The sequence below is a fragment of the Neovison vison genome, chromosome 7 (assembly GCF_020171115.1).
Source record: "Neovison vison isolate M4711 chromosome 7, ASM_NN_V1, whole genome shotgun sequence".
NCBI lineage: Eukaryota > Metazoa > Chordata > Mammalia > Carnivora > Mustelidae > Neogale > Neogale vison.
In genome coordinates, this window is record NC_058097.1 from 45,420,333 (window position 1) to 45,432,973 (window position 12,641).

The 12,641-nt window shown below is 50.2% G+C and overlaps 1 protein-coding gene across 2 annotated transcripts in view; it reads left to right on the forward strand.

The window, feature by feature from the left end:
- The window catches only part of SAMD4B (sterile alpha motif domain containing 4B), a 38,835-nt gene that overhangs the window by 19,462 nt on the left and 6,732 nt on the right, over positions 1-12,641 (forward strand). For both annotated transcript variants that reach the window (XM_044256602.1, XM_044256603.1), the window contains 5 exons: positions 5,122-5,592; positions 9,960-10,199; positions 11,062-11,171; positions 11,328-11,414; positions 12,063-12,405. In XM_044256602.1, the coding sequence (XP_044112537.1) occupies positions 5,122-5,592; positions 9,960-10,199; positions 11,062-11,171; positions 11,328-11,414; positions 12,063-12,405 (1,251 nt within the window). The remainder of the gene's footprint in view (positions 1-5,121; positions 5,593-9,959; positions 10,200-11,061; positions 11,172-11,327; positions 11,415-12,062; positions 12,406-12,641) is intronic.

Consider the following 12,641-nt stretch of genomic DNA (forward strand, 5'->3'; position numbering starts at 1 on the left):
GTACCCTAAGGGTCTCTGGAACAGGAAAGGAGAGAGGCTCCAGCTTTCCCCCTGCTATCATTCCTGTTCCTTTTCCCAGTGCTGTCTTCCCTGCCTGTTTGGAGCTGTAACAGTAATCCTGGCGCTCTCTTTAACCCTGATGCTGACTTGGACCAAAAGGGTAGAGCCAGGGAAACTGGAATCCCCTTCCCTCCCTGGTCCTTCAGCTTCCTGGGCCGCATTTCCTGCATTTTCTTTCCTCCTCCTGTTCTGTGAGTCAGAGTCCCTGTATCCAGCAGGTTTAAACTCCTCCCTCTCTGGCTCACTGAATCTGGGTGGGGAAACTGAGGTCAGGAGGGGGCCGAGGCTGAATGAGTCACCAGAGCTCAGCTCTCGTGCCTCCACCCTCCCCTTTCAAGCTCTACTGACACAGTTCATCAAACAAAAATGTGAGCCCCCTGTCCCTCCCCCATGTTTGTGCGAGCTGGGGTGAGGTAGAGTAGGGCGTGTTTGCAGCTGAACCCCAGCCCCTGTGACGAGTGCCTGAGGCTGCCAGGATTGTTGCAACAGCCCAGCACATAAAAATGGATTTGCTTTTATGGCAGTCTCCAAGATATATTTGGCTCCTATGGTTTGCCAGGACCCAGGGTCATAACCTACTTAGCTCTGGTCACCTGGTCAAGGAGGGTACTCATGCACAGTCTCTCTGATCCTCTTCATGCCTGCAGAATCCAGGTTTGCCACTTGGGAAGAAGCAGTCATTGGCATCATGGCATTCCCCAGCCCCCTCCCCCATCCGCCCACCTCCAGAATTTCATCACTGCTTATTGTGCCTCTAGCTCAGAGGAGCCAGAGACATGTCTGTTTTTGGTAAATAACTGTATGAAATTCCCCACCCCTGTCGGGAATCTTAAGGGGGAGTCCCAGATGTGCTCTCCTATGTTAATTGTTCCCCACAGTCCCAAAACAGTGTGGGCTCTCAATCCTCAACCAGGAGCAATGACAATAATAGTTAAAATCCATGGAGTACTTAACACACGTCAGGTGCTTTGCACGATTGTCTCATTGAATCTTTACAACAACCCTGTGACATAGGGTTTTTACTGCCCCTGCTGTACGGAAGAGGAGACCAGGCTCAGAAAAGTTAAAGGACTGGCCCACAGTTCTGTTGACCTGAGTCGTAGAAGCAGAGGTAGATTTAGAATCCAGGCAGATTCTCATTTGAACCTGTGCTCTTACTCAGTATATTTGCTGGGACATGAGACAGGGTGACGTGAGGTCAGGGGTCCTCGAGAGGCACATGCCCCGCACATAGACCCCACTACCTTCCAGGAGGCCATCTGGGTTCAGTTGTGCAGGTATTCATTAGGCCCCTGCTGTGCCTCAGCTCTGAGCCAGACTTCTCTGATCAGAGCAGGAAACGAAGTTTCATCCCCACCCGTCATCTGCAGCCCCAGCTGGGCTCACCCCAAGGGGCCTGAGGCTGCGCAAATTCCTTGGATCCATTCCAGTGCTCACTGATGCTTCCCAGTCATGGGAGGCCCGCCCTCCCCACCGCACCGCTGCACAGACACATGAACACACATTTCCCCAGGGTCAGCCTCCAGTTATCCAAAACCCCTCTCTCTTTTCTCCGTAGTAGAACAAGGTCCTTCATTGAGCCCAACCCTTGGGGCTGTTCTGTCATGTCCCCTGGCAGTACCAGAGGAGAAGCTGTGTCCCATAGCCCTGGGGTCCTGGCAGTATTCAGGGGTGGGGGAGGAACTAGACAAGGATTCTCTCTGTCCCAGATGCCTCTGGCTAGCCTATAAGGCCTAAACAACAGCAATTGAGAACATCAGGGTAGGGCTGGAAGGGTAGGCTGACTGCCGGAGAAGGGAGAAAAACACCAATCACTGAGTCACATACTAAGTGCTTACTGTGGGTAGACTCCTGTCAGGTGCTTTACACGCATTGTCTCCCTAAATCCTCTCAGTGGCCCTGTTAATTCCCCCTTTCCAGAGGAGGAGGCACATTGGCCAGGCAACTGTATAACACAGCTGGGATGTAAGTCTTTGACTTTCTGTCCCTAATCTTCATCATTGTATTTCTTCTTCCTTCTCATCAAGAGCAAAAAATTCAAGGCTTATTAAGTCAGGGAAATGAGGTGCCAGGGTATTTGTCCCTATGTGATCAAGTACCAGATGGAGGAGGTAAAAGGGTGGGAAAAGTGAAGGCTTCCTGAAATCAGGAAGGCCTATCCCACCTTGGAAACATCCTTAGATGTTAGAGATGACCTAAGAATCAGCCTTGTAGTCATGGGGCGCTAGTTCAAGAGAAGACAGAGGAGATGAGTTTTCTTAGCTTTGAGTGGTAAGTCACGCATGAGATCTAGAAAGCCAGGGTGGAGAACAGGAGACTTGGCATTGGAGAGCTAGTACAATGTTATATGTAAAAGTTCCTCCCAGTTCTAGAGGCTGACAGACCTGGGTTCAGATCATGGTTCTGTCACTGAAATCTAGTCCCTCATCTATAAGGTGGGATGTTAAAGGAGGGTTGAGGTGAGGTTCTTAGCATAGTGTCTGGCATATAGTAAATGCTCAGTAAGTGCTATCTGTTATTACTGTTACTGTGTAGTATTACTGTTCTATTTTGGCCAGTACTATGGTCATAGTAGGAATTGATAACTCTGCTTAAATGTATGAATCCCTGCGGTTCTCTAGGAAGCTTAGAGCAGAGAGTCCCAGGCCAAGAGAATGAGTAGTTAGTTATATGGCCAGGAGTTGGGAGTTGTGTGTTTCATTTTCATAAAGCTACAGATTTAAGCAGAATTAGAAATTTTTTTTTTTCCCTGAAGTTTTTATTTATTTGAGAGAGAGCAAGAGCACCAGCAGAGGGGAGACTCAGAGGGAGAGGGAGAAGCAGACCCCCAACTGAGCAGGAAACCTGCCATGGGGCTCCATCCCAGGACCCTGAAATCATGACCTGAGCTGAAGGCAGACACTTAATGACTGAGCCACCTGGACACCCCCAGGGACACCCCCAGAATTAGAAATAAATGTGAATTCCTAAACCATAGATTTCCACACAGGTCATTAAGACAAAAGGGAGGTGTGAGGGGTTGCTTCTTATGTTTTTATGCAAGACTCTCTTTGCAGAGACCAGTGGTCCTTGGAATCTTAAGCCTTAAGGAAGTTGGGTTGAGCCCGTCAGATGCAGAGCGATCCAGATCGGGGCTCACTTGAAATCCAGATGCCTAGAATTCTGAGGCTCTCCTTATATAGTATATGCCCATTCCCAGCCTCTCCATTTCCAGGACCAGGAGTGGGCATGTGGCTTTAGAATCTCTGTGGGTATTTGAAAAGAAGGAGCCACAGTAAGATATAATAACTGTGATGATAGGGTAGCTAATATTTGCTGAGGAGCTACTTTATGCTCTACTTTGTGCTATGGTCTCACTTTAATTCATAGTAGTTAGTAGTAGCTATGCCAGGTAGGAATGATTCTGACCCCCACTTAAGAGATAAAGTAAAGCTCAGTGAAGTTCTACATTTGCCCAGAGTAACATGGTCAGTACCTGGGAGAGGACAGACATAAGCCATATCTCTGCCTATTCTTTTTCATCACTCACCCCTCTAGGGTCCTCTCTCGGTCAGGTTAGACCCAGTTCCTTCACACCTTCCCAGGACCTTACCAATAGCCCAGTAGGTCATCTCTCAAAACGCCCATGTTAGGTGTTTGCAAATCATCACTGTGGCTACAGATCTGAGTTCAGTTGCCCAAGAGGGAGGACATAGTTGGCCCTAGTCTTTGATCATTATCTCTTTTCTCAAGTATTGGTTGGTATTCTTTGTCCCTTTCCTTTGCCCTGGCAGCATTTTCTCCTATCCTCTACTCCACTGGAGAGTTAAAGTTAAGGCAGGGGTAACAAGGTCTTCACAGAGGACAGACCTATTAACAAACAGTTCATTCCCAAGGCCTCCTTTATGTGGCCAGGCAGTGGTCTTATTCCTTGGGAGTCCCCTTCTGGGTCAAGAGGGGAAACCTGGCTCATCTCCACAGACAGACTTATTAGGCTGTCACACTGTGGGATGGGAAAACGATGTCACCAGATCACTGTGGCATGGAGCAGCCAGGCACGCTTCCTGGAAGAGAGCAGGTTTAGGCAATCCAGAATTTGGGCGCCTGGGTGGCTCAGTTGGTTAAGTATCTGCCTTCGGCTCATGTCATGATCCTGGAGCCCCGGGATCAAGCCCTGCATTGTGAGCTCCTGGTCAGGAACATGACACCTTGCTGTACTTTTAGGAAGAGAAATCCATCTTGGTGAATGGTACCGATTGGAGGGGAAAATCTGGAGGCAGAGAGACCAGTTTAAAAAAAAAAACAAAAAAACAGCAAGCCGGGGTGCCTGGGTGGCTCAGTTGGTTAAGCATCTGCCTTCTGCTCAGGTCATGATCCCAGAGTCCTGGGATCGAGCTCCACGTCAGGCTCCCTGCTCTTTCTCTCTCTCTCTCTCTCTCAAATAAATAAATAAATCTTTAAAATACAAATAAACAGCAAGCATTTAGTAAATACATTCTTTCTATGTGCCTGGCCATTTCCATTCTTTATTAGCTCAGTGGATCTCAGAACAGCACTGTGAACTGAGTACTGTAATTATCTCAAAACTTTTCAGTGAGGAGATGACTTCTCACTGAGGTTCAAGGTGACTTTCCCAGAGTAAGTTGGAGAGTCTAGACTGTCTGATTCCAGAGCCCAAACTGTTAACCATCATATTCTAGTGTCATTCCCCTTTCAAGAAGGAGGCTCTTTTGCTGGGGAAAAGGGAGTGTGGGTAGAGACCATGAAGATAACAAACAGGGATACAGGAAGAAGGGCAGGCCTGGGGATAGCAGGAGGAGCTCAGATTCCAGAGTAGCAAGTTTGGCTGATGGGGAGCCACAGCAGGTGTTGGAGAGTAGGAGTGATGGAACCAGGAAAAATTACTCTGGTAATAGGGTAAGTGCTTTGGGTCTCATCAGTATGAAGGACAAGCTCAGGGGTCTTGAAGGGGGAAGGGAGAGGAGATTGGAGCTGAGGGAGCAGACTGTAGGTAGCACTCCTAGATCTATAGAGAGTCCCCCACCCTGTCTTCCCTGACATTCCCTTTTGTCCCCTCTGCAGCCATCGTCAGCCAGTGGCAGCAGGAGTCCAAAGAGAAGGTGGTATCCCTCCTGCTGTCCCACCTGCCCCTACTTCAGCCAGGCAACACGGAGGCCAAGTCGGAGTACATGAGGCTGCTGCAGAAGGTGCTGGCCTACTCGATCGAGAGCAATGCCTTCATCGAGGAGAGCCGCCAGCTGCTCTCTTATGCCCTCATCCACCCGGCCACCACACTGGAGGACCGCAATGCACTGGCCCTCTGGCTGAGCCACCTGGAAGAACGGCTGGCTAGTGGCTTCCGCACCCGGCCTGAGCCTACCTACCACTCACGCCAAGGCTCAGATGAGTGGGGGAGCCCTGCAGAGCTGGGCCCTGGGGAGGCAGGGCCAGGCTGGCAGGACAAGCCACCCCGGGAAAATGGACACGTGCCCTTCCACCCATCCAGCTCCGTGCCGCCAGCCATCAACAGTATTGGGAGCAACGCAAATGCAGGTGAGGGAGTGAGGGTCCCAGGAGGCCATGGCCTACTTGAAAAAAGTCAAACTGGGCTCTTCACTCGTTCTTTGGCCTTGAGCAAGTCACATAATCTCTCTGGACCTCAGCTTTATGAGGCTGTGCAGAGCTTGTGAACTGCCATTCCGGGAGCCATGTCTGACCTACAGACATGTCTTGTTGAGCCCAAACTCAGTGAATCTTTGCTTTTGTCTTATGTTTTAAAATAAATTTGGTGGCATAAGAAATTGGTAATTTTCCCCTAAAAATCCAGATTTCAGTTTCTCTTAAAATTTTTTAAAAAGTCCGGCAACTCAAGTCCTGTAATCCTGTAGCAACAATAAGATGGCCGAACAATAAGGTGTTCCCTCACCTTAAGACCCTGTACATGTGCCCCAGTTGGCCTGTGCCCCTAATGACTTCTTTTGGGCATGTCTGATACCTGCCAGGCCTCTGAAAGTTACTAGATGTAATCTAAGGTCCCTTCCAGCAAAGACATTGTGGATTTGTGTTTATGGCTTCAGCTAACAGCATTGTTTCTGAGAAATCTGGTAAGCCTGTTTATGTAAGATGTAAGTCACACTGTAAGATATTAGTAATAGCAGGTAACATTGTTGAGTGTTGACTATGTTGTAAGCGCTTTACTGACATGATATCTCATTTAATCCTTGTCACAACTTTATCATCAGCCTCATTCTAGAAATGACACTGAGACTCAAAGAAGTGAAGTCACATATTCAAGGTTATACACAGAGCAAGTAGTAGAATGGTCCGAAGTTCAGACCCAGCAGTCTGACACCAGAGTCTGCCCCTGGTGACTACTCTGTCCTCCAGCTAAATGGTCTGGAAGGGCTATGTTGGTAAGCACTCCAGAGGCTAGGGTGAGCAGGAGGAGCTGGTGAGTTTTTGAAATACTAGTTGAAATGAACAGGGTAAGGGGAATGTGGCATTTCCAAGGCGTGGTGAGGTAGTATGACGTGACTCCAGGTGTGAGAGGTTTCTAAGATTTAACCTCAGCATGGCTGGTCCCCTTTGGCTGGCTGGTAGTGCTTAAAGCAAGCCAAGAGAGAGTGGCAGTGAAATGTCATCCATGCCAGTAGGTGAAGTGAACCTGGGTCTCCTGGTGGCACCTGGTACACGCCCTTCGTGCTCTGAGCTCCTTTCTTCCCCCAGTTTCATATGGATGTCCTAGCTACTTGTCTCCCTCCCAAGTGCTGGTAAGGATCGCAGGATGTAGAGGGATAGGAAAGCATTTTTGGCACTTCTGGCAACACAAAGTGTGTTAGACCGTGTTTTATAGTCTCAGAGCATCATAGTTTCTGGGTCCAAATTGGGAAATACATTAATAAAGATAATTCTAGCTCAGATTATTGAACTTTTAGTCTTTTTCAAATGGTGTTCTGAGAAATTTACACAAATAAATTCTTGGGCTGAGTCATAGAAAAGTCACCTGTCCCAGGTGGTATAGCCAGAATTTAAATCCAGGCAGTCTGGCTCCACAGCTCATACTTGTAACTACTATGCTACATTGCTTCCATGTAAAAGTGACCCTCCCATAGACACTTAGACCTCATCGAGGGGAGGGGGTATCCATATATTTCTTCCTCCCCACAATGTCCCAGTGGGGCACAGCAGCTCTTAAAGGACTAAGGTGGAGCAACGTCAGATAGAGGGGTTGAACCAGAAGAGAGAAATGAATTGGGCATTCCAGGTAGAGGACATAGCATGAAGGACACAGGGGTGGCAAATTGGAGTGTGCAGATGTCTGGCTGGGATGGAGAGATGCAAAGGTTTAAATGAGTAATAACAGTCACATTCATGTTTACTATGTGCCTATTCCTTTGCCAAGGACATTACTTGGAAATGGAGGCAGTGATTTTCCCAGGATCATAAAATTAATAGGTGGTAGAGCCAGAATTTTAGTGCAGGTCTGTCTTGACTCCCAGATCTCAGTATATTAGGGCCACATTCTGGGGGGCCTTGAAGGATAGGATGAAGCTTTTTGATTTCAAGCAGTTGCAGGAAACAGGAAACCATTAAAATATTTTTGAGTGGGGAGCAAGGATTGGCCTGTAAGGGCAAGCACGGTGGGTTTGGGGTGCTGCCAAGGACAGACCAGGGTTTCTTGGAGAGAGAGTGAGGTCCTGGATCTCCAGCTGGCATTCCTGTTTTTATACATGCTGTGGCCGGCCTCCACCCCAGTCCCTGGTCAAGCAGGGCTCCTCAGGAACTGCATGATCTAATCAGGATAATTTCCTGCCTCCTCCTTCACTGAGAAGGGAGGAAAAGGAAGCCATGGGCACCAAGACAGGCAAAAAGAAAAAATAGCCTATACCGAGTCCCATGGGGCCCAAAAGGTGCCATTTCTGGGAATCCAGGCCCTTGGGAGAAGCCATGAAAAGAGGACCCCAGAGGTCACAGGCAGAGGTGGAGGCTGGCCTGAGGGTATGGATCAGTGCACTGCCCTGTCCTTCAGGTGATTTCCTGGCTACGAGCATAGACTGTCGCAGATGAAGGAAGGTGGTCTGGGGCCTGTACCAGACTGGTTGTTCTTCCTGGGTTGAGTTTCAGTGGAGCACTGGCAGGAATCCCAGCCTTTCCATCAGGAACAAGGCTAGGGTTTTTCTGTAGCTGCCTCCCAACTCCCTCTGGCAACTGGGGCAAAGTGCTTCTGTTCTCTGAGCATTGATGTTCTCACCTACACAGGGTGAGGCTTTTTGGTTTTGTGTCCTTGTCTTTTTATTTGACTTTGGGTACTTTTGAATTCCATGTGTCAAGCTCAGAGGCACCCTTAGCACCCTTAGGATGGACCATGGGTGCCCTCCTTTAAGCTTTTATGAATCCGAGGGCTCTTGTGTATCACGCCCTGCACCTGATCCTGGTGATGCAGAAATGATTGAGCAGGGTTGTTATTCCTGCAACTGCTTGCAATAGAAAAGCTTCACCCTACCTTCAAGGCCTCCCAGAATGTGGCCCTAATACACATGAGCCCAGAGTCCAGTGCAAGAGGCAGGCTGGTGGTGGAGGCTACTGCTAGGCTTGAGGCAGTAACACAGGGCCCTCAAGAGTGCAGAGGGAGAAGTCACAGAAGAGCTAACACTTGAGTGAGGAGTGAAGACAAGGTGGCCGGCAGGAAAGGGTGGAAGAGCAATGAGTTCTGCAAAGGGAGTAGTTACATGGAAAGGTCTGGAACTTGGAACCTGCACTTTCCTGAGGATGGTTAAAATCAAGTAGGAACCCTTTTCTTACCTCAGGAATGGGACAGATGGAGAATATGAAACACCTTGTGGAAGACAGCCTGGATTCGCCCTGAGTTACTGGGCCTTTTGGGTAGCTGATTTTAGCTCAGCACAGGAAAAATCTTTGGGAGGTGGTGAGGCCCAATGATAGAGATGTTGAAGAAGCTGTTTATATATTCCATTCATTTATTTGCTTTACAAATACTAACGAAGCAGCTCCTCTGGCCCACGCCCCACTATAATTACTGAGGCTGCAGTGATCTTTAAGACAGGACAAGTCCCTGCTGTCACAGATCTCATATTGTAGCAGGGGTGTACAGTTAATAAGCATGTAAACAAATAACTAGGTGAAGTCATTCCAGGTTGCGGTAGGTGCTGTAAGGAGGACAAGTAAGAGTCATACGATAGAGTAACCAAGATTGCTGGAGGGCAGCCACTCAGGGAAGGCCTTGGAAGAGATGATGCTTGCTAGAGATCAGATTTTTGGGAGCCAGCTGCTAAAATCAGGAAGACAAGAAGAAAGAGCAAATGCAGAAGTCCTGACGTTGGACAGCTTGAGTGTTCCAGGAACAAGTGAGGGTTGGTGGGGAAGCCAAAGCTAAAAAGGCTTGAACTGAAGAGTGAGCTGGTGGAGGTGAGAGTCAGAGGTGAGCAGGGCCCAGGTCCCACAGGGCCTTGTAGGTATGTGGAAAAGTTTGAATTTTATCCTCCGTGTGAAGGAAAGTCATAGGTGAGATTTAAAGTAGGGACTAACTTGGTCAGATTTGCATTTTTAGAAGAATCACCATGGCTTCTGTGAGGTTAATGTGCTGTAGGAGGCAAGAATGAAGGCAGAAAACCAGTGAAGAGGCTATAGCAGTAATTCCAACAAGGGACATCAGTTATAGACCAGGGTGCTGGAAGAGAAAGTGGGAAGATTGAGAGATGTGGGTGAGAGTTTGCTGATGGGTAAGGTATGGGGAATGAGGTAACGAGCAGTATCTCATAGGCGGTTCCCCTCAAACCCCAGGGTCCCTTCCTGTTGTTGGATTCTGGGGCTGAGCTGTTGTCCATGGCACCAACCAGGGGGCATGATCTCTTGTGGTCAGATCTCCAAACCTGACCTCTTGCCTCTCCCCCTCTGGCCAGGTCTCCCCTGCCAAATTCACCCCAGCCCGCTGAAGCGCTCCATGTCGCTCATCCCCACGAGCCCCCAGGCCCCTGGTGAGTGGCCGAGTCCGGAGGAGCTTGGGGCCCGGGCTGCTTTCACCACGCCCGACCACGCACCCCTCTCACCCCAGAGCAGCGTGGCCTCCTCTGGCAGTGAGCAGACGGAGGAGCAGGGCTCCAGCCGGAACACCTTCCAAGAGGACGGCAGTGGCATGAAAGGTATGACAGGGGAGGGTAGCACTAGGACCCTCTGAAGAGAGGCTTCTGCATAATTTAGAGGACAGAAGGGAGCCGTGGTAGCTTCCAACATCCTGTCCCATCACCCTCTACCCTACCCTAGACAGGGACAGGTCTGAGGGAAGGAGTGAGTCCCTGCCCTTAGGGCTCAAGATTGAGCAGAGAGATCCCTCTCGGCCCTGGTCCGATAGCCCAGAAACCCCTGCCTTCAGACACCCCAGCCTGACAAGGAAGCCAGGACAGGGCATTAGCTGATGTTTCAGGGACACCAATGAGGTCATCCTAGTACATACCCAGTCAGGCAGAGCAGAAGGCTCAGATGTCCTGATATCAGGGAAGACCACCTAGAACGGTGTGACTGGGCAGGAGAGGAAGTGGCTTATGGGGCCATCTGGGTGGCTCCATTGGTTAAGCTCCATTGGTTAAGCTCAGGTCATGATCCCAGGGTCCCGGGATCGAGCCCCACGCCGGGCTCCCTGCTGAGCAGAGAGCATGCTTCTCCCTCTTCTCTGCCTGCCTCTCCCCCTGCTTGTGCTCTCTCTCTGTCAAATAAATAAATTAAATCTTAAAAAAAAAAAAAAGTGGCTTATGGACCTTTGGCTTTCCCCTACTCCTGGTTTTCTGCAGTTTCTGGTGTTACCTCTGGTTGTGTACGCGTATTCCCTCTTACCCCCCTTCAGGGTGGAGTTCCATGGGGCTCTGGAGAAGGTGGTTGATGCTGGGGCCTCAGAGTCCCACGAAGGCTGGAACATTAAAAACTGCAGAAAACTGCTCCCTCCCCACAGCCCTTCCTCTGCCAGTCATAAGGGCCAGATTCCTGACCTTTTGGTCTCCTTTTCCATAGATGTGCCCTCATGGCTGAAAAGCCTCCGCTTGCACAAGTATGCGGCCCTCTTCTCACAGATGAGCTACGAGGAGATGATGACACTGACTGAGCAGCATCTGGAGTCTCAGGTGAAGCCAGTGAGACCATGGGGAGGTGATGGGGCAGCACCATTTTGACGTTACTCTTGCGGCCCAAGCCTCTGGTGTCTCTTCAGGCCCTGGGGGCACCCCAGGTACCTTAGCCTCACACTTCCAGCTTCCTATCCCCTTCTGCCTCTACCACAGAATGTGACCAAAGGTGCCCGCCATAAGATAGCACTGAGCATCCAGAAGCTGCGCGAGAGGCAGAGTGTCCTCAAGTCCCTGGAGAAGGTGAGGATCTGGTATCCCCATCTCCAAGTCCAGCTAACTGCGTGGTGGCTCAGGGTGGCCTCCCCTGGGGCTTTCCCCAGTCCTCAGGTCTGACCTCCAGAGAACCCAGCCCTAGGGAGGCCAGGAGCAAGTCAGATCACAGGGTTCATGGGCCTGTGGCTGAGAGGCTCCCCTCTTGTTCTTTCCTGGTCTGTGTCTCCAGACTTTGTCTCTGTTAACTCAATCCCTGCTCCTTTCACTTTTCCATTCCTAACTAATGTCCTGATGGAGCAGAATGTCACCCTGTGTGCATGATCTCTTTCCATTTGGTTATGTCTCACTCACTCCTCTTCCATATCTGCCTTGATTTGCATTCCTTTTCCCCTTTCCTGCCACTTGCTTTCTGGTTCCATCCTTGGTGGGACCCTGAGGCCCAGCATCAGACCACCTTGGAACTCCACTTTGAAGTGGGGAAGAGGGATTACATTATACAAATGTGTACATATCTGTGTATATATGTGAGCTTGTATTGTCCTTACCTCCTTTCTCTAAGTGCTAGGACTCAGGGTTCCACCAGCACTCTCCAGCTCTGTCTGACCCCTCTTGTGTAGTCATTCTGTGTAGCTTTGGGGGTCAGCATGTGACCCCGGATGTGTCCTCCCTACTCAGGATGTGCTGGAAGGCGGGAATCTGCGCAACGCTCTGCAGGAGCTACAGCAGATAATCATCACCCCCATCAAGGCCTACAGCGTCCTCCAGGCCACTGTGGCTGCTGCCGCTGCCGCCACCCCTACTGCCAAGGATGGGAGCCGGGGAGAGCCACCACTGCCAGGTGCTGAGCCTTCCCTGGTTCACCCCGGCACAGACAAGGGCACTGAGGCCAAGGACCCTCCAGCTGCAGAGAGCTACCCCCCTCCACCAGCTCCGGCTCCCACTGATGGCAGTGAGCCAGCCCCGGCTCCCGTTGCCGACGGAGACATCCCCAGCCAGTTTACACGGGTGATGGGCAAAGGTGAGACCACACAAGGCCCAGCAAGAAGCTCTGGGACAGAGAGCCAATTGAACCCAGTCATCAGGGATCCAAGTTAAATGATGGGAGCAGAGCTTTTTAAAGGACCCTAGTGACTATATCAGAGAGTGGCTGAGACTGAGAGTAGCAAGGCCCCACTCTCGGGTGTGTCTAGGTAGGTGGTAGGAGACAACCCTTACTTACCCACACAGTGTCTCCAGCCTCAGCAAAAGGCAGAA